We start from the raw sequence: 27,849 nt of genomic DNA on the forward strand, positions 1-27,849 counted from the left end.
CAGGCCCCGACGCGAGAGGTCTCCGCCACCGATGGCCGTTGTGAGAACACGGCGGTGCTCAGCCCAAGCTGGGCACACCTCCACCGTATGCTCCACCGTGTCCTCCGGCCGATCCGCACAGTAAAACACGCGGGCGTATCCTCCACCCGGATCCGATACAGGTACCTGCCGAAGCAGCCGTGACCGGTCAGTACCTGCGTCGTCCGGAATGAGAGGACGCCGTGACGTCTCGTCAGCCACACCTCGAACAGGGGACTTACCGCCGCTATCGTGGCGTGCCCAAGGTCACCTCAGCTGCATGTTTTTCACTAGACTAAATAATCTAAAGTTGCGTAAGGAGAAAGTAGTTTACATTGAAGTAAATCTTAACTAACCTACGAATACATACACATCACGCATTTATCCCCGTAGGGGTATGCAGAGCCGCAACCAGGGCACCAACTTTTCGCCAAGTGTGTTCCGTCCCATTATGTGATAGGGGCAAGTCTATCCATCGAGGCCGCCATATTGGACATAAACTCCAGATTCCGGGCTGATACTGAGCAGAAAAACCCAAACATCAAATTGCCCGACTCGAGTCGAACCCAGGACTTTAAAGGGCTGCCGTATCGCGCATGCAGTAAAACTACGCCACCTACGAGTAACATTATTTAAATCAAAGATATTTTAAAAATAAATAAGTATAGAGAAAGAAAACATAGTTTAATGTAAGCACAGGATATCTTTGTTTCATACAAAAATGAGAGCAGGACAAGTTATATAACTTCCGGAACAGTTTCCAGCATCCTCTAAAATGTTACGATAAACTTTACAACCCGAATGTAAAGGAACGCATAAAAGAATTTACATTTGAAAGCTATTGAAAAATGCAAACGTGTTTCGGGTCTTCATAAAATATAAAGGTTAAAGAAATACGCGGTTGCTTACAAATATATGTTACGAAAGCTAAGTCAGCTCTAGGAGCATCCTATGCAAAAACCTACGGGTTTGATCCCCGACCTGAGACTATCGCTTATTCGTTCATGGATAACCAATAACGACATTTCTGTCATTTAACTTTAGTTTCTTGAAAATAATTTTATGATTCCTAGTTCCAACACAATAGATAACCCACTCAGTTTATCGAAACAATATCCATGGATTAAGTAACCAAACATGCTATCAATCTCTAATAATATCCCCTCATCCTTCTCTTCGTAAATCCAAAATTTCCCTAAACAAATTCAATTTAAACACCGCGACTCCACGTGGGCCGTGTAACAAAATAGCCGGTGGAATTAAAATTTGGTCCCTCGACGCTAGAGAGCGAAACTGGCCACTCCGGTAACGTAATTTTATATTCGGAAAAGCCGGTTGTTTAGGTTAGCTTTCAACGCTGTTTGAGTAACGAATAGAGCTTTAAAAGGCTTTAGTGTATCATGGATTCTTAGTTAGTGATGACGTCAAGCAATAACATACGAATGTGAAATGATCTTTTATATGACAAAACTTTTTAAATAAACTATTTCATTCACAATGCTCTGTATTTTATATTTCCCTCTTTTCTAATAATTGTGGTTTCAATGCACTTTATTACGATAAAAACTCTTATTTATAACTCCTCACATAACAACATTTCATTACATAAGAATTTATGCATTGAACTAACCACTTTCAACTTTACAGTAAATAAATATTGACAATCAAAAATACTACTTTTGAACCATTAAAACCAAGTTCTTAAAGCCCATTTCTAAATCCAAACAACAAAACCAACTTGCTGACGTATGAAATCGATTGGCATGCGTGAGGGGCATCAGCAGCTAAACGCAGCGATAAGTATATTGAAAATTGCAAATAGCCGACGCGGAATGCATCGCGTCGGGTATTGTGAGCTTTGTCGGTCGACGACGGTCGCTTTAAGAGGTTTCACTGCACCCTGGTATGTATTACAGATTGGGGTGCAAGTTGTAAGCGATGACGATTTGAAGTTGAGGGAAATTTATTTGTTTTAAAATCATGTCTTGCTTGACTAATGTATGCTATACAGCTGACTGATTGCAAGCGATCTGGAGATGTTGTTGATCTAATGCTATGACATAAATATAGCACAGGTATCAAGTACGTACGCGAGTCTTTCGTTCCCACAACACTCAGGCACAAAACAAACCCCGAAAATCGCAGAAGCATTATGGAAGCAACAGCCTCTCACTTCATCTATCTGTAGATGTAAGTGATATCGAGAAATTAAATGCACGATGGCCTAGTTGGCAGTGGAACAGTCTGCCGATACCAATATCAAAGACAGATTCAAAACCCAAGGCAACCAACTAAGACTTTTCAAAGTTAAATTTATATTGTTTATCAATTATAATCATTTTCTTAAAGAAAAGAAAACTTACATACCTGGGAATTCACTAAATAGAATTAAGAGGGTATGTGAAGTCTGCCTATCCTTACTAAGCCAGCATGGATTAAAGCTAAGCTAAGGCTTAAACCTTCTCAATAGTAAATAAGGCCCGTGCTCAGTAGTGGGCAGTATATAAGGCTGGTTTTACTATGACAATAAATGTTCCACTTTAACAACCGCTTGTAATCCCCGCTTCTGCTTATTTCTCACACCATAGCCCCGGCTCGGATATTTCTGTCTGAGGAATGAGGACATCTGTCGTTGAGTAACGTGGATCAGGCTACCTCACCTGCTTACTTATAATATAACCATTAGAATAAAAGTAAAAACCTTTACGAGAGTGAATATAAGGTATATTTTTATTGATTCATAATATGGTATATAGACTGCGTTCGCAAACTGAAGAATAATTTGTTTTTATGCCTTACTCGGGAAGCATGCAGCATAGTATAAGTAAAAGAATCATAACAGCACTTCATATTTTTACCTTTATCTTTTTACTTTTATCTTAACGTATCCATATGAAATAGCTATAAAATTTTCAATATTTAACCTAGTAAGTTTGACCGCATTCAATAAACCAAAAAACTTCGCTAGAATTGAATTCCCATCCACCCGTTCAAATCTTCATGTTGAAGTTTGACAGAAACAATTTTCTGGCTGCCCACATAGTTGAACTTCGGCTGTACAACTTAAATTGTAGACATTCTTTTCTAACGGAAACATGTCAAGGGAATGAATACGTATTATGTTCTGTATATGGCCATGAGTTCGGGTAAGAATGATTTATCTTCTATTCTGACCAGTGTCGTATGACAAACGTTAAGATAATGATCAGAAACTTAACCCATCTTACATAATATCATCTCATGCTGGTGGTAAGTCTCTCATATGTGAGAGTCCGTCTGCGTAGGTACCACCGTAGCGTCTATTTCTGCCGCTAAGCAGCAGTGTATAGTCACTGTTGTGTTCCGATTTGAAGGACATTGTATCCAGTGTAACTACTGGTCATTATAAGACTTAACATCTCATGTCTCAGGATGGCGAGCGCAATGGAATACCAAACAATACTTTATAATTCAAGGTATTGGATGGTGTTTTTAGTGTTTATGGGCAGTCGTATCGCTTACCATCAGGCGAACGACAAGCTCGTCTCGTCATTCAGCGCAAAAAAAATGAAGTGGAATATCGTTCTTGCCACATTGACATTAAACTATAAAAAATCTATTTAAAACTATGGTTATTACTTGAATTCTGGAGAACATAGGTTTTCATCCCGGTAAAATGCACAATTCCCCAAGCATAAGGTAAACTTCATCGCGGACAGAAAGGCGCGCTAAACTTAATTAAATACAGGAACAAAGAGATTTGCCTACAGCCAAAGAGACAGTTTATAAAGTAAAATAACTTTATTTTAATAATTCGTTATACGTTCATTATCTTTACTGGCAAAACGAGGAAAAAGATTTTAATATTATATACCGTCCTACTGCTGTATTATATCACAGTTTTTAGACATGTATAAGAGTGTGTAATGTACTATATTTATAAAACAAAATAAATGGTCATAGATTCAAAAATTTCTCGAACCCAAAGTCAACATGACCTAACTAAATGTCCCTCACAGGCCTAGCGTATTTACGTAAGTAAATATATTTTCAGATGTTTTCCCAGAACGTTTATGTATTTCGGGGAAGGGCCTTGAATAATCGGAAAGTCAATTTTATTTGTCAATCTAACGGTAATATTTCGCGTGCGGATCAATTTTGGTACACAAGGGTGTTAAGCGGTAATTTTTGTTGCCCATTTGTAAGTTTTTTTATCCTGATATTTTGAAAACATTACACATAGAAAACTTAAATATAAATAAACGGGAAAAAGTCTAAAAAATCATTCTATTCAAATATTATAACATTTTCACACAACTGAATTTCATGCTGCATCTGTCGCCTTATGAGATATTACATGCCTGACAACAGTTAATACATTATTTTTCCAAAAACAAATCACAGAACATTATCACCTTGATACGAAATCTCACAATGGTTGAAATACAAATGAACATAAAAGTAAAGCTTTTGCCGTAACTACTCCAGATTTACAAACGGCACTCAACGATATACCAGACGATTTTAAACTCTGAGGACACTTAAACCCCATAATTAATGCAACAGGTACTTTAACGTGTGTTATAGATGCGAATGAGTCTGTAACGAGCGATACAGAAAGAGCCAACGAAATATAAAATAAAGCTAAATGAAGAGGCATAGCTAACGAGCAACTGATGAAAAGCATGTATGAAGTGATTAACGAAAGGCTTGAGTTATCTGTGACGGAGTTAATGAGACTATTTTCTGGTTCTGAACTATTTTTAACCATTTTAAAATTAAATATTTATCACGTAGACGAACAAAGTTGCACTTATGATACGTCAAAACAATTTATAAGAATAATTGTTATTATTTCTAAATCACAATTAAAATAACTTATATATCTACAAAGATTTTAAATTAGGGATAAAATTAATAAGAAATGCATAAAGTAAACCAAAGTAACCAGCTCGGGCTGGCAGGTAAGGGGAAATAGAAGGAAGAGATAGTGCTACTGTTACGTCTGACCAGGAACTGATCGTAGTAACTTTGCAAATGAAGAGATCTTCGAGAACTGCATCAAATACTAATCATATTTGATAGACTTCTCAAACGTTATAGTCCCTATGTATAGATTCAATAATGTTATTTACATCGGTTGTTAAAACGCCTTCTTTATCCTCAAAAAGCATTATATCCAGTGCAGTTAATGATTACTATGGGATCATTTTCATAAACAATTTAAACCCTAAGTGATCTTATTAATTAGAAGTAATCATGTGTATAAAGTCTCATATTCCATTTTTATCATACACATAGTCTCTATAGCTTAAGAATCGAATATTCACATTACAGGAACATCCAATAATACACATTACGTTCTGCAGTTTACGATCTCAATAATTCAATACAAGGCAATTAACGTAACCTATTTCGCGGACTATTTTGAGAGAAACCATTACGAGTCTATCTATTTTAGAGAGATTGTGATCTAGTTGTTATTTTTAGTCCAGTACCAGTTTAACTGTGTCCGATAGATAGAAAGTAGAAGTGGAATTGCGATCAAATGTATTCATAAGTGCTTTTGAGGCAAAAAAAATCTGTTTTGTCTAGCCGAATAATTAATATAATATTTTATTTCGTTCAAAATACAACCTTATCATATTGTGGATAGAAACGAGTGTTGTTTAGTTAATGCTAGTTACGTATTTACGCAGTACAAGTACATTTCATTAAAAATAAAGTTTTACAAACTTCCACTTTAATACAAGGGTTTTCTTTTGAAACTCAAAACAACCAAACAAAATTAACCACGTTTTTACAAAAACACCTACCCAACCCGTTAAAGTGCGAACGCGACAAAACTTCTAAAAATAACCGCGTCATTGTTTAACTTTTCCTTTTTAACCCTGTCCTGCGACAGAATTAGTACAGGGTCGTTTCGGCCAAGAATAACCGCTGCAAGCTTTAATACTGATGAGGGTTGGGGGAATAATAAAGTCTACACCTAGCGGCAGATATTCAATAATTCACAACAAACAGTGTAAATGTTTAGTGGGTCATCCCGACCCTCTTGACCTTGAGAGGTGAAACCGCTGATGGGATAAAGGTATTCAGGTAAGGGTTGTTCGGCTGAAATATATCTGTAATAAGAGATTTAGACGAGTCTGCTCGCTGAAATGTATTTATCGCTTAAGCTGGGTTGCTTACAATTTACTCAAAATATATTTTAGCTTTATTAAAACATGATCCGAAGGTAATGTTTACTTTAAGCGTTGTTATCGGCTTCTTATTTAGCGTAGGTACCGACTTTCTAAAGCCGGTGAAGTTAGATAAATTCTCAAGTAAGGAAATTTGGGTAAGATATTCAATAATATAGGTCAGTTTGTTGTTTCTATTCGAAATGCACGTGCGAGTGTTTGGTATTTCAATATTCAGTGTTTCGATACGCCGGTATAGCTGTTGTTTCGCCCCTTGTCACATCATGGGCATTGGGAAGAAAGACGTTCGGTGAACCGTAAGCCGCCTGCCTAGTGACTATTGTAGATAGGTATAACGTCAAGCTATATTCTATTTGTATATTATTGTATTAATTTAATTTCTGACTTACTGCTGTTCTTTTAAACTTGGCTAAGGATATAAATTCGTTTTGAAAATACATACACGTACACGCACGTACACACAAACATTTTATCCTCGAAGGGGTAGACAAAGTCGCAACTATTGCAACTACTTTTCGCCGTGTGTATTCCGCGTACCGCGATGATAGGAGGCTATTGCCATATCAGAAACAGATATTGAAAAGAAAAACCCAATATCACTTTAAAAATGGCGTCAGTTCGCAAACTTAATAGTAAGATCATGCAATTAGTGCAACCATACTAACTTATCCTATTCTGGTATCAGATCTCTGAATTGATTACACGCTGATTAGAGAAATTAATTAGATTACAACTTCGATGGGTTTTTTATGATTTGTATAACTAAAGTATTTATAACCTATTTATAATGTTATCACAAGATTAATTCGTATAAACAGTGCGGTTTACGTACGTATTGTCAAAGGAGGTTTATTATGTATGTACCTATATTGTTAAAGTAATGAGTGCAATGACACATAGCATTGTTAGTGTTATTTGTTATTGGAACATAAAACAATCACGCCTTTGTACGCGAAGGGTTGGCAGAGATCTAACCAAGGCAACCACTTTTCGCAATTCCTTGATGTAATAGGAGGCAGGACTATCGCCATATTGGGCAAAAATTTCAAGCCTTCCTGATGCTGAGCAGAAAATCCCAAAATCATTTTGCCCAACCCGGAACCTGAGACCTTAGACCGATGTCATTCCGCGCACGCAGCACAACTACGCCAACAAAGCAGTCACAATTAACGTGTATACTGTATAACTTCATTTCATATTCATTATATTCATTACATTAAACAAATAAAAAATTCGCCATGGTAGCTTATTACAAGTCGCTTTCCATGCTAAGTAGAGTACATGGAGTGAAAACCCGAAGTACAATTATAATTTTGACTAGTTTTTTTTTTTTATCTGGACACGGCACAGTGACCTCACTGCATTTGATATTAAGTGGAATAGCATCCAATAGAATATCGACTAACGAGAGATGATTAACCCTTAGCAGTCGTTATAATTATGCCGGCCAATTAGAACCCGATATTCACAGGCTGATCCCGGAACGCGACTTTTACGTCGGCTACTATGGCCTGCCTTAATACCTAGTGTAAGGTGGTCACTATCCGGGCGGATATAAAATATATCCTACCACCAGCAACACATTACTATTTCATGACTGAATATTTCATGGTAGAAAAACAATCTACTATGAACTCCGCTGCCTGGTACGTATAGAGCTTTCCATTATAAATTACTAATGTTTCAATCAATTTCAATTCCTCAATTTCTTAATGTGACTATATTAGAAAATACATTTTTTTGAAATGGGTTTAAAAAATGCGATATTTTAATAACAAAAATATTTGCAATGATCTCAAATGTGCACAATAGAAAATGAATGGCGACCTCGATTCCACTTGTGGTAAAAATACTGAAAGCAAATCTACAATAAACACAATAGACAAAATTGACTTCATTTAAGACCAAAAGGTTTCGTTTGAAACATTTATCTGAATATAAAATATTTAAAAGCTTTGTGGATCGGTTGATGAATAAATATTTGCCAGCAATTTGATTGTAAACAATGTTAAATTAAATTAACGTTAAAATAATTTGACCGGCTAGATTCAGGAATGCGATATGGGGTCTTTGACTCCCCGGAGTGCATTTTTTATATAATTAATAAGAATTATGTAACACAAAAATTTGCAAGCTATCAACTAAAAGGGGCATCTAGCCTCTCAAAATTAATACCAAAATATTTTTCGAATCACACAAATATTAGCTCTAGTGGGATTAAGCTGCGGTCGTTTGGTAAACATTCAGTTCGCTATCCGCTATGAGGAGTAAGTCTAAAAGGTTTGTCAGGATAAAGACTAAAAGGTAAACCTATTACCAGATGTGTTAGGAACATTTTTGAGTAGCACTACTTTATAGCGCATTTTAACGAAAACGTGTGAATTTTCGTAATACAAGATTTTTGCAAATATACTGTCGATAAAGCTCTATTTTTATGTATAATATACAGCACGATACACATATATTGAAACATTAATATTATTCTTATTTATAATGTTTGAAGATTATCATGAAAAACATAGTTTGTCCTTATAATAATAATCACTAGTAAAGTTTTGCTAAAATAAATTTGTACTCTCCTTTGGCAGTAATTATCCCCTACACATTCCATCCCTGAGTGCGTCTCTGAATGTCGATATATGTAGGTCACAACCCGAATGCAGCCCTGCCTGTGTAATATTATGAGCTTTAGTTTTAACGTCACTGGCATGTACAGTCAGCCAAAAAGTTATTGAAGAACTTCAAAACGCTTTTACACATTGACTTCAATCGAAATATTGTTTTTCCTTCCTATTAAATAAACGTAACCCTTTGAAATATATTTTAGTGAAGAAAAACGATTGATGTAACGTATACAAAGGTTTAAAAGCGATTTGAAATTGGAAATATGTTCAGCTACTTTGTTTCTGACTGTACAACTTAGAAAGCCTGCTGTATTGCATTCTTGCTAATCATACATTTATAATACATTAACAACCTGTTTTAAATATTTTTGTGAATACATTATTTTTAGCACCAATATTAATAAGATATCTAAATTGAATACTGAACGGAGGCTGTTGACGTCAGCCGGCCGGTCGCAGAAACCAAGCCATATACCGTCTACAACCTGCTTAAATGTGTTGACCCCAAATGAGATTTTTTTTATTTTTATTTTATTTTCTTTTTAGTTTATTTGGGAAACAACAGAGTACAATTTAACTTATATAATAAAAGGAACAAATGTAAATACATAATTCACAACAGTTTCCACAGATTACAAAAACATGTAACGTAAGAGGTGGTGCAAAATAAGTACGCACCAACACCTAGACAACATTTTTTTAAAAACCTTATTATTATAATATAATTATTTGGCAGACAATAGAATTTTTTTCCTGTACTGAGATGGAATGAGGTAGAGAATGGGTAGGAATGAGGTAGAGATGTATGAGAGCGTTTATGGAAGTAATCTATATACACATACATATACTTTCTGAACATACTTAGTGTTGACGCCACATGAGAATAGATAGGAAAGAGGTTTACTTGTATAAGAGTGTTTATGGAAGTAATCTTTGGGACTTCTATTTGTTTAATTAGGAAACGCTGCACTTTACCTAGATTCAGCTATAGTTTATTTTTATTTGATGATTATTTCGGGAGAGAGTTCTAGAACTTATGAGCAAGTTAATTCACATCTCCTTAGTTACTCCAATATCATTTGAAAACTATTAGAATAACGTCAAAGTTGCTGCAAACACCAAGAAGTGTACAAATTGAATTTTATCAGGCGAAAGATTTTCACTTTTCCATTTTATCACAATGTATTACCAAAATCTTAAGTAATGGTTAGTTCAAGGATAACAAGTCGACTTATCACGCGAGGACGTAGGCTAATAAATAATAAACAGCAGTCACGTACTATGTACATACAATCCTTCGCTTGGATTGGAAACTTCAATTTTATATAACTTTTTGTCAAATATAACTAATATAAAAGATAATCCAACAGTTCTTATTTCTCAACTATAGCTCAAATAGATTAAACTTTTAAATAAATCATTTACTATACTCGTTTTGATTTAACTCAAACACTCGATACCTTGGTAACAGACGAAACTTCGCCATTAAACCATTAACATCGATAACAATATCGAATTCCGAAACACTAATAAATCACTCTATAAATAAACCAAACAATGCACATTATAAAACCATTCGCACTCGTTAGCACAACACTAGTGATGTAGGGATGTGGCGGCGGGCCGCGCGTCGTCCCGGCGCGAAGGAACGCGGCATACTGCCAGCCGGCCCGCCCTACAGCCGCGTCGTAGAGCAATAAGTGCACGGAGGTGGCAATTTTGACATTAAACCGTGGACTAACTGTAGTAACGTGTTAACCACGCCAAATTATTTCGTTAATAACTTTGTGGACAGGTAACAGGTTCATCCATACGTGTGGTAGTTTACAAATATGCTATGGATATACATATCTATTATAAGTAATAAAAAACTAACCTATTTTTATAGTCGGTTTTTTATCTCTAGTCACTACTACAAGTATAAAAAATAGAAATAATTAACGAATGATATTAAATCTAGTAGTTGGGAAAATTTAAATAACTGTACACCGTGATTATCCATAAATGACGAGGAAAACATGACTACGAGATTTCTAATGGATTTAAATTGTACTTGCTGTGATTGCGTAGAGATTTAAGGATGGATAAACACTTAGTTATTTTATTCTTTAGTCATAATATTTTGTTAGTAAAGGCAGATTATAGAGTATTTTTGTAAACAATAGTGAATGATAGTCAAGCCTTGAGTTTTGTAACACAGAAGACTTGTGTTTGTAATAGAAACATGTTTTATTACATTTTTATAACTCATATTGATAGTGATAAACTGTGGCTTAGCAAACACTACGCCAATATTAAAAAATTGATTGCGAATTGCTTTCTTGTACCTAAATGAATTTTATAAGATTTACAATAATATTTAGGTCGCAATGTTTTAGTCAAACTTCTTATATCAAAACTAATTCTCAGTGCGAGTTTATTTCTAAAAGTGTGGTTGCATAAATACATCCCGTATTTATTAGCCGCTTTACAAAACTACCTGCAAAAATTCACACAGGAAATCGTAATATACATTATTAAAAATTATTCATTATTCATAACGAAACATTTGAAAATGCTAAATATTAAATAACCGTTCCCGTCGCTTATTACATTATAAATTATAATACGACCATTTGGTAGTGAAAGTCGAATGCCGCGTCCATTAAAATGTACAGTTTACAACATCGTGTGAATATAATTTTTATTTCAAAAGCACGAATGTAACCTGTTACGATAAATTAAACTAGTTTTATATAATATTTTATACACGGTTATAGTTGAAATGTTGACGCCGCTACATAAATAACATCACGCTTGTATCCCAGAGAGGTCGGTAGAGGCTATGGATTGACTGTTTGTACTTGCCAGCCACTTTCGCTACACATACTTTCTCTTATGTCTCGGTTTAGGGTAACATATCAACAATTTATTCCCTATATAAAGCGTCGAATATAGCTGAATTTTTTACAGGGCTTGTCTATATTTATCAAGGAAGTAGCAGGCATCGCTGCGTTTAAGGCTACATAATGCTCTGATTTATAAAATACCATAGCTAATATAATGATTTGACTGTTGCAATGTTTTGCTGGTGGTAGGATATATTTTATATCCGCCCGGAGAGCGACCACGGTACACAAGGTGTTAAGACCCGCCATAGTGGCCCGCGTAAGTGTCGCATTCCGGGATCTATGTATATCCGGATACAGGCCGGCATAATTGTGTCGACTGTCAAAGGGTAATCGTCTCTCGTCAGTCGACATTCTCCTGGACCCCACTCCACTTAACATTAGTTGTAGTGAGATCACTTTGCCGTGCACGTAAAAAAAATAACGGATATTTTAAAATGGCGCGCGTAGAGATGTGGAAAATACACTACCTAATGACTACAGTAACGGACAGAATTAGGTTTACCTTATTATATCCATATAACTTAACTTCCAAGTAAAAATTGCAGAGAAATAATATACTATCTATACTCTAATGACCAAAGAAAGAGACGAACTCTTTCAAAAAATGTTAAATTTTTAAGAGAAATGCGCTTCTCATATTTGTTCCCAAAAATCATACAAAACGCGTAGTCAACACTTTCTTGTTTCAGTATTATATCTATTTGTGGAAAACTAAGATTACCAGAATTCAATCCTTTGCGAAGTTAATACGGGCGATATCTGTATAACCATTAGAGAAGACAATGCTGTTCCAACTCCTCATACTGACGGTCGGACGAGGGTTCGGAAGTTTGGGCGCTGGTGTGAATATGTTATTGAGTTAAAATCGCGATATCAAGACCAGGAATTAAGTTTAATGTACAGTCAGCAAAAAAACGTAACTGAAAATTTATTTATTTCTGAGCTATTTCTTTCAATTTACTGGTGGTAGGTCTCTCATATATGAAAGTCCGCCTGGAGAGGTACCACCGCAATATCTATTTCTGCCGCCAAGCAGCAGTGCGTAGTCACTGTTGTGTTTAGGTTCCGAGCGCAGTGGAATACCAAACAATAGTTTGCTTTGACGGTGAAGAAAAACATCGTGAGGAAACCTGCATACCTTAGAAGTTCTCTAAATAATTTTGGGGGTATGTGAATTCTACCAATCCGCACTAGGCCAGCGTGGTGGACTAAGGGCTAATCCCTCTCAGTAGTAGAGGAAGCCCGTGCCCATCAGTAGGACAGTATATAATACAGGGCTGATATTATTATTCGCCATTATAATTTCTAGTTCCCGAAACTATTATCTTCATGTTAAAATACTTCAACAACACAATTTTCTACGTAATCTGTTAAATCTATTAATTATTCGTTTCCACGCTTCTGAGAACTCTACATCCAAGAGAAACCGCTGAATTAGCATATCAGATAACCGCATTTACGTGAAGTTAATCAAGACCCCAAGGTTATCCGTAAATTAAGTGGAATTTGTTTTATGTAGTAAAACAGCTTGGTGGGTATATGACAGGCCTGGCCCCTACTACATGGAACCTGACGTAGCTGGTGAAATGTGAGTGTTACTTATGCTTACCCTTAGATTGAAAAATCTCGTATGTATTCATATAAAATAGACCCAAATAATATTTCTTTAAAAATTAGCTTCCAGCACACATCTTATGCAGGTGGCTTTAGAAGCAAAATTTTAGTTCTTACACGATGTAGATAATGTCTATGTACTTTCATAATATACGTGCCAATAATTAAGTCCTGTAAGATCCTTAAATTATATTCATTTTACATTTATTACAGCTACGTATTAGACAATTAGTTGAATACTTTTAACATAGTAAAACTAATATAAACTATAGAAATAAGGACAAAATAGTCAAAACTAGGACACCTATTTCTAAACTAAATATTCAGTAATCAGATAACAAAAGCACTTGGAACAAAAATGATCTCAATACACTACAATAATTGTTTTTGAGGATATCCATTTCGCCTCACGTAGACTGCACGAGCGTTTCATTTGCATTAGTGTTGCCCAAATGCAAGAACAAGACGAGACTTAGCCAGTCTTGGTCTTGGTCTTGCGCCAATACACCTGATCTTGGTCTTGGTCTTGGTCTTGCGCTCCCAGTCTTGGTCTTGGTCTTGGTCTTGCAGCAAGAGTCTTGCAAGTCTTGCAATTACCTATTAGTCTATTACTATTTATTAAAGTTTACTTTATATCTTAGAAAAACGTATTAGAATTGGAACATTGTGAGCTTGAATTAACATAGCCATAGTAAAGATAAAGCAGATTAATAAATAACTGAAGATTTGATAAGAAATTCGAAAAATCAACTGACCTATATGTCGTTTTCTATGGAAGTAACTGTTTCTTAATAAACATTTATGATTTATAAGCTTACATTTGCTAAAACATGTAAAAAAAACAAATTAATTACAATAACTTGACTGTATTTTAAAGAACAATACTTATCTGTCTAGAAAGAGATTGAACCTTCAACTTATAAGAAATTTAATAAAAGAGTTTTACGATTTATCATTTATTTTAATAAAAAATAAAATACAACACTAATCAACAGCTTTATCATTAGGTTATGATACTTTTTGACCAAGAATTAATACAAAGTAACCATCTGGCTGACTCATCACTTAACCTATTTCTGTACTATGTAGGTACTCTTAAAGTTCGAAATTATTTTGCATGAGTATACCTACGCCCTATGGCGGCAATCAAATAGTGTCAAATGTTATGATTTCGGCGTGGTGGCAACGATTGTTTTAGATTTCAAAAGAAGCCGCCGGCGCGTGTATCATAACCATGTACTTCCGAAAAGCGGCAAATTTCTTTGAGAAGTAAGTACAAAACCTTTGATGCCGCATTATCAAAGTGCCGATGGTTAAAACATAGCTATGCATGCACTCAGTTTGATTTTAATAGATATTTTTTATTCGCTATGTTTATGGTATTAGTCGTAATGCGCATAGGTCCAGTTTTTCATATTCTTTGATACAGTTTTTGCGTCTCATAGAATTCCTAAGCGTACCTACCTATACACCGAACTGTTACACCTAACTACTCAGTGAAATAGCGCTAAGTCCTAGCTGCAAGACGCAAGAGTCTTGCAGGCTATGTCTTGTTCTTGCTCAAGTCTTGCACGGTCAGTCTTGGTCTTGGTCTTGCTAAAAATACGCGGTCTTGTTCTTGGTCTTGGTCTTGCAAAAACGCAAGAACAAGACCAAGACTGCAAGACCAAGACTGAATTTGGGCAACACTAATTTGCATGCAAAAAAGGTCTTGTTTCAATAAAAAAGTTTGAAACGTGTACGTATTGAATATCTCGAAATTAGTTCCCGTTGAAAAGACACGCAGGGGCGGATTTAGGGGGGTAAGGGGGATAATTATAGATAGATAGATCTTTATCTGATAGAAGTAAAAGGTAGCTTAGAGTACAAAATAAGTGAAACGAACTGTCAAATAAATATTGCTGGTTTGCGTTTTAACTAAATTAAAGGTAAACTAATAGCTTTTTATATTACTTTGAATGACGAGACGAGCTTTTCGTTCGCCTGATGGTAAGCGATACGATCGCCCATAAATAGTAGAAACGTCTGTCCAAAACCTTGACTTACAAAACATTGTTTGGTATTCCACTGCGCTCGCCATCCTGAGACATAAGACATTAAGTCTCATTATGTCCAGTAGTTATACTGGCTACAATGTCCTTCAAACCGGAACACAACAGTGAGTACACACTGCTGCTCGGCGGCAGAAATAGACATTGCAATATCTACCCAGGCGGACTCTCACACATGAGAGACCTACCACCAGTAAAATTGTACTCACGCGACTCGTCAATTCTCATATAATTTTATTCCAAGACTCAATTTTAATGTTCCATACCACCGTATTTAAAATTAAATAATTCATGATTTTATACTCATAGAAAATTACTATGGCTTCTTAGGCAAACCCAAGTATAAACTAAATTTAATCTCCTCTCCAAGCAGAATTCCGAAACCCGCTTCCACATTAAGACGGCAATTAAGATACTTTCTGCTGACGTCATTCTTGCAGTTCTCCGGGGAACGAAGCTGTAATTAGGGACTAGCAATGTTAAATTCCCACATCGGGATATCCGTCTAATAAATCGGGCCGAATATTGCAGGTTCTACGTTTTGCTGATGAAGTAATAATGCAGACAGTGACAATATGCACTGCGATCGTGGTAAGACTGTCTACACTGTGGTTTTTAATTCGATGAAGTGGTTTAGCTGTAAATGCATAAACTTTGCCAGTTAACTTATCAGTAAAAAACAAATCCCATCGTTAAAACATAACGAATTTACAATATTTTATTTTTAAGAAGAAAATAGTCAAAAACTACGGTAATACCTCGAAAATTATTTTTACTGATGTATTTTAATTAAATTCAGACGTACAAATTGCATTCTTTCTAGAATCAGTTCATTTCCAGGAATGGAAGTGCGTAATATCATATTTTATACTAGCGACCCGTCCTGGTTTTACACATGCCTACTTCTTTTCCTTCGTACAAATGATTAATGCAATACACATACACTTTCCTTTTGATTTATTTACTCCGTCCATTCGTGAAAACCGTATGAAAGTACGATCGGTAATTTTAAGTTAGCCAATAATTGATAATTTAACGTTATAACTAAAATTCTCCAATTGAACGCAATTTAAAACAAGAAACAATCCATATTAAAATCACATTCACTATACAATTTATTACCTAGACTATTAATTTGTGTTCATTTTGCAATAAATTTAGCACGTGGAGGAAAAACATAAACAAATAGATCCATCAAACAATGCCTTTGTTAGCTGCCGTCAATTGCACCACAAACAACACAACTAATTGAAAGTTATTTGTTTTCATTTAGTTTATAGTCCCTGAATGTAGTCCAAATTACATTCCAAAGAATATCAGGAACAGGAATATTTCCCTAAACTCTTTTGCATCGTGTTAAAAGAGGTCGAAACAATTGTAATATGCAGTTTTTCAGTCCTTTGAGATGTATCAGTTCCAGAAAAATAAAAAAAAAGTCACATTTCATTTCCGATAAAGTTGATTTAAATATACGTAAACAAAATCTAATTTATTTGATTTTACAAGTAGAGTAAAATATATATGTTACATATCTTTCAGTTTATGTATTATTTGTTATTTGTTGTAGAATGTAACCATTGATGTGACAATTATTTTTTATGTGTTCTATTTTTATAAATATTTGAAAGTTGTTGTTTTGTTTGCTTAGTTACTTACTCTGAAATAAACACTCGTGTCAATAACACATCTTTTTTACTTAATTTTATAAATAACTCAGAACATAAATACCAATTACTTACAACATACATAAACAGCGGAGACCCCTTTCAGTGCCTTTAAAGATCGCAAGTACAACTTTGATATCGAGATTTCTGAAAAACGGAAAATTTACGTTTGATGTATATGTATTTTATGAAACATATTAACTTTTTCCTAGCAATGTTGATAGTAAAGCAACCATTGTCTATAAAAATAAATCTAAATACAATGTCGGTTAGCGAAGAACATTGCGTCTTCACCAGCCTTTAGAATTATACCAGCTTGTTTTATTACAACATTAAAAATGCCAAAGAGGTTTCTCTAAAGCGTTATTAATAATTCACAGCTTATTTAACACAAAACATGGCTGAGATTATAACGATTATTGAGAAAACAAAGGACACTGTTTGAGCAACGTCTTGATTGTTAAATTTTTAGGTCTGCCGTTACTCAGTAGCCGTCACGGTTGGACGATAGCCTTGGCATAGAAATTTATTGTCAAATAGATCAGAAGAGTATTCTCAATTTTAACTATAAATGTTATTAACAAATAACTAGGTAATTGTTACCACCAATTTTGTATAAAAGGGGTTTGTATTGTGTTTTCCCGCACCGCATAGAATCGAAAACACACTACTTAATTCTTATACAAAATTTTATTTATCGCGAAATCTGAAATTAAATAACGTTATTTTTTTCAGAAACCTATATGCAATACAAGGCAATACATTAGCTTAAGGACCCCCGCATATATGCGGAGCGCGGTGCAGAGATTTTTTTACTTTCAAACTATTATCGACATTGTCATCATTGAAATAATATTCAAAATCAATTACCACAACGATGTAATGCAATTTAATGTTGTGTAAGTTCAATTTGAATATTATTTAGATAAAAACAATGTCGATAATAGTTTGACAATATAAAAGTCTGTGCTGCGCTCCACCATATTGTGGATATATGGTAGCCGGCGCCCTAAAAGCTAAATGTCGTATCATTCCCATTGTGAAATCATCACGTCTAGCATCACGGATAAACTTTGCTGCTATCCGAAATTCCATACGACGTAACCCTTGTCAACTCTTTATGCAATAAAATCTATTTTTCAATCCGATTAATTTAAAAATTACTATGGATTAATTTTTTGGTAGTTCAACTATACAATTTGCGAGATCTTAGTTTTATTTTCTGTTATCGTCTTGACGCTCCTAAATCCATTGAAGGTGACAAGATACCCGTCAGCGCTAAGCCGTTGTAACCGTGTCCTTTGGAGAACATGAATTTTAATCAAATTGCCAGAAGCCATGCTTGTTAGTAATCCAGTTACGCACTCTTGTAACGCCGTACCCATAGGCGTAAAATGTATTTATATGTTACCTCGTGTAAGTTGTGTTTATCAGCTCTATATAGATAGTACTGAGCATGAGCCTTTACTAATGAGGGCTTCCTTTGTTTCTATAAACTCCAATACAGGGACACCACATATTATGCATAATGTTAAAAATAGTTTTGCTATAAGAAGTGAGCAACCACACACACAAAAAAAGTCAAAATTAACATTTTGCGCAGTTTGGTAAACCTTACATACATTTGATATTTTGAAAGAGATTTCTTAGGTCTGTTTGTTTTCTCACATTTGCCATCACCGCTAAAACAACCGATTATTAATTTATAAATAATATACACGTATCTTCGAAAGGTTAGAGTTAGGTTCCTTAAGTTTTCAAGTTTACTTTCGTCTCGGCAGTCCGTTCCATTCACAAGTTCTGATGCACCTTCTATGTTGCTGGGCAACAAACTGTCATCAACAAAAAGCGATCTTTTGCACTGGGCGTAAACGGGGCTATTCATTGATTTCCGAAACATCAACAAGGCCCTAATGTCGCGTTTGGAGGGTTTGACCCTCTGTTTCACCCTCACTATGTTAGCGGAATTGTCTTTACCATGAAATGATTATTGTAATAGAACTTTCCCAACCTTTTTTTCTCATAGACCACTTTTAAAATTGTGCTGAATCCAGTGAACCTCTTTTTTATTGTTTACTATCAAAGCAGATAAATGATGCCGCGCTTATAAATTGTCAAGCCCCATTTTTTGGTCACGCCAACGGAGACCCGTCTCCCATGGACCCCTGGGGGTCCATCTGGACCACTTTAAGAATCAATGGTATAGAGACTAATTAAACTAGAGTGGGGCTCTACATGTATATAAATCTACATGTATACAAATCTACATGTATATAATTTGTCTGGCTACCTGATGTACTTCATATAATTTAATCCGTGATGAATTTCCAATAACCTCTTCTCTCCACGTGTTAACCCGTTAATCCGTTCCCGGAATAACTACCTGCATCTCGCACTGAGCCATAATGAAGCTTTACATTATATTGACTGAAATCAAGCATTAACACACTTAAATTTTTCAACGTTGTATTTTAATACTTAGTGTAAAGTATTTAGAGTATAGATTTAAATGTTAACCTCTCTATCGACATGTATATATTCTATATTCTAGGTGGTGGCCGTTTAGTTAGAACAGTATGACTAAATATTTTTTACAACAAAACTAGTTTTGGAACCTGTTATCGACTAGTGCGACGTATTGCGGTTTGAGAACGGATACGACCTGTGCTTTGCGATAAATAGCTAGTAATTTTTTTGGCAAAAATTCTATCCAAAACATAGCAAAAGAAGTAATAGATACGGATTATAAAAATAAAGCTAGACTTTCGCTAGATTTGAATCTTGAGGACGAATTCCCAAAGTTTCTTAGTGCTGGAGTCATAACCAAAATATCTTTCTACAATTGACAATATTTCAATGGTTTCATTTAGTAACGCAATGTAGAAATGGCCCTGTATACAGGGAAGGAAAATTACGTATAATACTAATATATACACACTTCTCGTGTCAGTTGTATCCACAGCTGTTAGTGTATAATAGCCGATTAACAAAGACATTATTTGAAAAATAATTACTATCTATTTACATTTATTTTTCCTTCCTAGAGACGCGACCCGACGCTAAGAATGACAGGGGTATGGCCAAGTACCTACATTTGGTTCATATATTAATGATCAAGAGACAATGAACACACACACTTATTTTTATTTTAAATTCCCAAAGGGGTAGGCAGAGGTTACATCTAGTGCTCACTTTCACCAAAATTCAACTATATAATGCTATGAAAGTATATAATATACCTTGTTACATCGTAACATTATGCCAATAGACGAATTAACTTTTGTTCAATAGAATACTGGTTCTGGAGCATAGAACTTGGAGCATATCTCATATATTCTCATATATGAGATATGCTCCAAGTTAAACATCTCTAAAAGCCTCACAGTTACACGAAACAATTGACTAATTATTGACGGAAAGATCTTCCTAACATTTCGTGATATACTCACCTAAATATACATATATAGTGAGCAACAAAGTACCAAACATTTTATTCAAACAAAAAACACTCTAATCATAGTTTATTATGGCTTAGAATGCAACGAAATAAAGCCGACATTCAAAAAGAGAACTGATTCAACGAATCATTTTTACAACTTCTATACGTTTATTCTACCACGCCATTTAATGGCCTAGATTTTGCGAACAAAAATGAGGAAGTGACAGACAAAGAGTAATGTAACAAAGGATAGCATACATTAGAACTATTAATATTGTGGAATGTTAAAACCGGAAATTGTATGATTATAAAGCTAAATTATCTAGATAAATAGATTTAAAATTCAAAGGAGAGATATAAAACGCTTTGTTTTAAAACAACTGACTACTGTTTGCCCAAATTATTTCGTGTACCTAATACTAAAATCTAAATAAATGCTAAAATCTTAAAAAGTGAGTTATAATAATGCTTATACATGTAGTTGCCGATTCAAGTAAAGGCAAGCTTGAGAAGGTCGCAAAACATTATATTATTGTCTTTTCATTCATATTTTTCACATGTTATGACATTAAACGTAGGACAATTCCGTTTTAAGTTGTGGCGCCACAACAAGCATTGCATAGTACTCAAACTCAATAATAGATGGCGCTGTTCACGATAAAAAACATAAATACGCCGGACATTGTAACCTAAAAATAAATCTGATATATAAAAACGCACTTAATATTCATCATTTAAAGCTCAAAATCGAGTGGTCGATGAAATTACATCTAGAACTAACCTGGTACTTCCTGATGGAGTCCGCCTGGTCCTTAGTGAGGTCGTGCGCGGGGGGACGCGGCGGTGCGTCCCGCGCCACCTCTCTGGGAGGGACCGCCGGCGCCGACGTCTTCGCAGTGCCGTTCACCTGGTGAGCAGATTGGGTAAATGGAAAATAGTGGCAATCGTTCAGAAAGGATTTTGTCAGTGTTGCCAGTGCTATTTAATAATAAACATAATTTGTTAATTTGCTTACTGCTGAGGACTACACCAATAAACATTGTTAATAGACTGTCCAATGTAAAAAGAACAAATTGATATGTCTTTTAGTATTTTTAAAAATAGCAACACTCATTAAACTTTACGAAAAAAGTCTTGTTTTATTCCTTTCTGAATATAAAATATTATTCTAGACAACTTTCTAAGCTAGACCCCATAAAACAATATTTCAACATTCCTTACTTATAACTACGATTACAAAAGTTGCATAGACCCAATGTTTTCATGCACAAAATTACCCCATACACATTCATAAATGGTTAGGCATACAATTGTCTAGTATAAATCGCACAAAATCCTCTAAAAACATTTTACTTTCACACAAGAGTATATTAATTTATTCAGAAACAGAAAGTTGAAACGAAATGCCGTATTTGACTGTTTATATTTTGGTCATGACTGATTTTTAGAGGATTTGCGAAATGTCAAATTTCAAAGAGCTTCTTTAAATAGCTCATTTTAATTATTGTTAACCAAATCTATTTCACAAGAGAACAAATATAAGGTCAGGTGCCCTATTCCGTCTAAGGGGATATACATATCCGTCTTTTGTAATCACAGGCGTCCTAATCGAAGGACAGCTTTGATGGCTGTATAGGCAAATAGAGGATATTTTGGTTCTCTTACGTTTATGGCTATCGACGCTATCCTTCGAATAGAACGCCCGCAATTGCAAAATACGGATTCGCCCCTATATACGGAATAGGGCTTGACCTAATAAATAATATACAAATATTTTATAGATAGAAAAAAAACCTTCTGCAATTCGACAACAATACGGACCTGAAAAATGAAATATTTGTTAGTAAAAATATTATAATATGGACCAAAATATAACACATATATTACCGAATACAGATTGTAATAACTACCCCTTATTCATATACGTTATTTATCCAAGGTCGGAGCATTGCTGTGATAACAAGTCTGTTTCTCAGCTTTGTTTATCTGACAGCTTGCTGTTTGTTCAGCTTTGTTTATCTGTCAGCCAACTAGATTCAAGTTGTATCTCAATTTTAGCCAATCACAACGGCCCTACGTCTACGCACTGCGAAGGCTGCCATGCCGTCAGCACTGAGAAACAGACTTGTTATCACAGCAATGCTCCGACCTTACATAAATAACGTCTATAAATAAGGGGGTTAATATTTACTAACTTCTTTTTATTTTTACTTATTTGCTTATTTATCATTACATTTCGGTCACAAGCACGAGTCATACATCTAGCTTTCCCAGTCTAGAGTTATATTGTACCCCAAACATTAAATAATAGAAACTTTGTGTTCAATACAATATCTAAACTAATATCATTGTTTGTCATATAAATTAATGTCTCCAATAAAAACTTTTGAGAGCATTAAGAACCCTTTCAGCAAAGTGTACAAACCCAAAAAATATGAATTTTAATAATTGAATCAAATTTTTGTTGGAACATCTTAAAAGCCTTTTAGAACACCCATGTCAGAAATAGTCAAATAGAAATATAATTGATATAATGTACCCCATAAGCACTTGGCTGAAGCTTAGAATATTTTGGCACCGTAGACAGAACAGCGTTGTGTGCAACAAGCGTGCATCATGGATAATGTTAATGCGTTTAATGATGGCTGTAACTTTGTTATTGTAATGAATTCTTCGCAGTTTTGAGTCACACTTAGGTATTGTCAACAGTACGTAGTGTAATAATAATGCACAATGTAGCGTAGAGATTGTTTGCTGAGTTATTTTAATATCATGATGTATTTTCTTTAAATAAATTACACCTAATACTGACTGCCTTAGGTATTGGCAACTTTATTCTTGGCATATCTCTAGGAATTAATTTGTGGTAATCACAGGTAATAGTTCTAGGTAGGCCCATGTTCAGCAGTGGACTCTTCCTCCCATCTTGACATGATGATGATGATGATGACAGATAATAGTATAATATTAATGTATAACTGTTTACCTCCGCGTCATCGTGTAATCACTAATCACCACGCAAGTTGACGTTCATTGCATTTTTAATTACCAAGTAGCTACGTACAAGAGAATATTATTTAATGTGAAGAAGAAATCTTAATGATTCTTATAAATATTTTTTCGTTTTCTATTATAGTAAAACGGCAGTAGTACTTATACTTAGAGTACTTAATAAATTAAACAATGAATTATAATAGGTTTTCAAACGCTTGACTTCATTGTTAAAATAAACTGGAGCGTAACATTACTTATCGCGGCGTAAAATGACGTAAGCCAAATATTTAATTTTACGTGTAAAATAAATGTTTCCACTAAATTGTGTAGGAGGTACACGCAATATCTAAGTGTTTTGTTTGGTTTCATTATTGAAGGGATATGACATTTGCAACCACAGAATAAGTCATTGGTTTCTTTGATTTTATTTACTCCTAATACATGACACTATCACGTGACGTCGAATTTATAATTCTTACTATTAATCATTTGTAACTATTAATTCCATTCGAAGTCTATTCTAAGCAATGTAGATAAACAAACAATCAATCTAAACTGATTAAATTCTACCTTTCTAACATCCGCCACCATGTATTGTATGTAAGATATAACAGATTCACGCAATTACAACAGAATGGTACATATTTATCTACATTTCTAATACAATGCTAGTGAATATTCTTTATATCATTAGTGACAAAAGCGACATCAACAGTTTAATTTTAACAATATTCACTGCTAATAATCCTACATTTAACCACATTAGTCACCGTAAAGACGAAATCACCTGAACGTGACTATATAAAAATGTGATAAGAACTTCCGTCTATCTTATCAGGCGCATGACGAATTAATTATTGGCAACAAAACAGTAGCTAAGGAACGCCCTTGAGTGTATTAATATACATTCAAGGCGTATCAATGAAATAGTAATGTAGGTCTCTCTATATACCTAAATCAGCGATAGCCTAGTTCGGAGTGGAGCGGATTGATGAGACGAAGTCTGCAGTTTCAAAACCAAGGACACGTGCCTCTGACGTTTCTCAAGTTATGTTTGTGCTCTCTGGGAATTATCGCTTGCTTTAACGGTGAAGGAAAACATCGTGAGGAAACCTGCACCTAAGGTCTCTATAAGGACTGATATTATTATTATTATATTTATAAATCTGTTATTTACAAAATCATAGTTTAAAAAATATTATCGTCAGTGAAACTACTGACAATTATGAGATATTTGGATTTTCAACAAGATCGTACAATCAGATATTTTTATTTTTCTATTGAAGAAGAAGAACAGAAGTTTCTTTTAAGTACGCCATATTCCTGCGCGCGTCGACGTTCACTTAATATAAAAGACAACGCTTTGGTTATTTACTAAATAAATCCCACATCTCAGTTCATAGTCAATGTATGCAGAAGTTCAATTTAATAATGAGATCTGTAAATGTATATAAATGTGTAATGAATAATAAATGTTAATTAAAAAGCTTCAAATGTACTTACACCGTTTTCTACACCGGTTCCTGTTAGTGTGTTAGTAGTTCCGACTATGATTGTTAGTAAATGTAGTGTTAATTCTAAATTGTTCACCTTTAGTTGAATGCTCAGCAATATTGGGTTTAAAATGCAAATTTTTGTATGGTCAGAATTATTATGTTATCTAAATAATGCCATACTTGGATCACATTAAATTTTGAACCACTAATATCAATTAGAACAATCATTTGACCAAATATTATAATTATTACACAATATCAACTAAAGGCCACAACTTCCATCCCCAATGAGACGCATGCGCAGATGTGCCCGTTACCTGGAACGCGACGCTCTTTCTGTCCACGGTACCGGGGTACTTGGGCGTGGTTTTGACGATTTGGACAAAGGTGTCGGGCACGTCGACCGCCACCTCCCGGCCGAGCAGCACCGGGGTGGTGTCGAACCCCGGAGGCAGCTTGTACGACGCGTACACCGCTTCCCGGATCAGGACAGAATCAGTCCGAGCTGAATACGTCACTCTCCTGCAGTCAAGCAAAGAGTCTTCCCCGTTTGATATCAACAGTTGGATTTTATGATCACTGATAGAGGCTCCTCATCCCTGCAAGTCCGGAGGCGTACCTGCGGCGGGCGCGGCGGCGGGTAGCGCGGCGGCGTTTTGTTTCTCGCGATGAAGCTGTCCGGAACGTCCACCGCCATCTCGCGGTGGGGACCTGGAAACAACAGAGAAGGAACATTATGAATATGTAATATAAATATGTATATAAAAAAAAGGAATGGTGATTTATATGATGTCTCCAACTATTTGACTATTCCAAAAAAGACAGCAAAAGCTGACACTGGACAGTACAGCACAGTTTTTTGTGTCTGTTCTTATCCCAATCTACCTAGCCTACGCTACAGCGAAAACCGTATAATGTCGTGTATTTTTTACAGACTATTATGTTATATGCAGGGTTCCTGCTGTAACGGGACATCTAATTACGGCAAAACATGATAAACATGGCTACTACAATGCCACGTCGGAATTATGGAAAAAAGTTACACAATAGACGATATATTGCACTTGTTTTGCAGCAATTGTCTTCTCAATTAGTAACGATTGTTAGCCTGTGTTGTAAATGCTATTAATGTCTTAGGGAGAGCCCTGATTAAAACAATAAAATCCCTGAACACATGTATTTTGTGGCGTATATAATTACGCAGTTCTTTACATTTTTCGATCCAAATGGTGGGGATATATTTCAGTGATATTGTCATAAGATCCTTCGACAATCTATTGGACCCACTCCACTTACCACTAGGTGCAGTGAGGTCACTTTGCCGTGCACGTATTAAAGATAACCACTAATTTTATACTTGGCTGCCAGCTAAATGTGCCTAACCAGCTTTAAAACGTTAAATAATACTACCGTCCTAGGTTTGTTCATGTATGCACAGTTCCTTGAATTTCAAATCAAACCGTATGACAATGGCATTCTTGTTGATGTACACAGGCTTGAACAATAGTTCTTAGAGGGAAAGTTGCTTTAAATGTTTTTCGCTTAATTTCAATGGTCAATATGCCCCAGTAATTATAATTATGATTAGCCTACATATCGTGCTGCAAGTTATGAAATTTTTGCTGATTCAAATGAAAGCCGACGTAGAAGTTTCAAAGACGAATTGGTTAAATCATTGTTCTGTTTTTAAAGACTCCAATGAGGAATAGCACAAGCTTTTATATGTTATAAAAAGGGATTCGCAGACATTAATTTCAGGCAAAGCGTAAATGATTTGCCGCCTGGCATGGGAAAACCTAATTTAGATTATGACCTATATTATAAGCTTTATTATCTAAAATTAGGTTATTGCCGCCCGACAAACTGCTATTTGGGAACTACCTCAGAAGTTCTCTATAAGAATTTTGAGGGTATGTGAAGTCTACTAAACCGCACTAGGCCAGCGTGGTGAACTAAGGCCTAATCCCTCTCAGTAGTAAAGGGGGCCCGTGCCCAGCAGTTGGACAGTATATAATACAGGGCTGATGAAACTGCTATTTGTTAAAACTTACTAATATAGCAAAGCGGTGATTAATTGAAACGAATATTTCTACAAACAGTACATCGCATAAAGATCCCTACAGACACTAATTACATGAAATGAATACCAGCTATACGAAGTCATTGGGTCAGGCATAATTAGCACATAATCGCACGTGTTTCCACTACGTTATTAATGAGACGGCCGGCATCAAGCCTGGAACTTATCACGTATATTCAAGGAAGAAGTTAAAATGAACGGATCGGAAGAAACACTTTCTGCTAGGATATTTTCTATCAAATAATGTTCAGCAGAAACTGTTTCTTGGAATTGCAATATAAGCCAGTAATCTGCGTAGTAATAGAATTTAAGTAGATGGTAAATTTTGTATAATATTTAAGTGATTGCAGTCACTCAATTTTTCATACTGTCAAAGAGCATCATACAAACATACTATGTATATTCTGGCTAAAAGGACCTTTTATAATATTTGCGGGAATTTTGAGGTCGAATAGTGAAGATTGTTATCTGATCTCTCAGGCGACGAGCGCGTACCGACAACCCTTCTAAAGTCATTCATCAACAATACATATATATGTTATGTTAGTAGTCATAAAATATGTGTGTGGTGTAGTTGTATTACAGTACGCCTTCTGAGCGCGGACTTGGGTTCGATCCCGAGTCATGGAGTAATTTTGTTTTTTTTCTACTCAGTATTAGCCCGGAGTCTGGAAATTGTCCCCGATATGGCGATAGGCTCTTCCCACCCCCTATCCCACCATGGGACGGGATACACACGGCATAAAGTGAGTGCATCAGTTGCGCCTCTGTTTAACACTTAAGGGATAAAAAAGCA

The 27,849-nt window shown here is 35.3% G+C and overlaps 1 protein-coding gene across 1 annotated transcript in view; it reads right to left on the reverse strand.

Moving 5' to 3' along the window:
- LOC119188401 (MAGUK p55 subfamily member 5-like) overlaps positions 1-27,849 on the reverse strand; it is a 103,266-nt gene that overhangs the window by 47,572 nt on the left and 27,845 nt on the right. Inside the window, exons 3-4 of the mRNA XM_037446256.1 lie at positions 25,593-25,684; positions 21,265-21,390 (exon numbers count right to left, since the gene is read on the reverse strand). Of these exons, the coding sequence (XP_037302153.1) occupies positions 21,265-21,390; positions 25,593-25,684 (218 nt within the window). The remainder of the gene's footprint in view (positions 1-21,264; positions 21,391-25,592; positions 25,685-27,849) is intronic.

The sequence above is a fragment of the Manduca sexta genome, unplaced genomic scaffold (assembly GCF_014839805.1).
Source record: "Manduca sexta isolate Smith_Timp_Sample1 unplaced genomic scaffold, JHU_Msex_v1.0 HiC_scaffold_28, whole genome shotgun sequence".
Lineage (NCBI taxonomy): Eukaryota > Metazoa > Arthropoda > Insecta > Lepidoptera > Sphingidae > Manduca > Manduca sexta.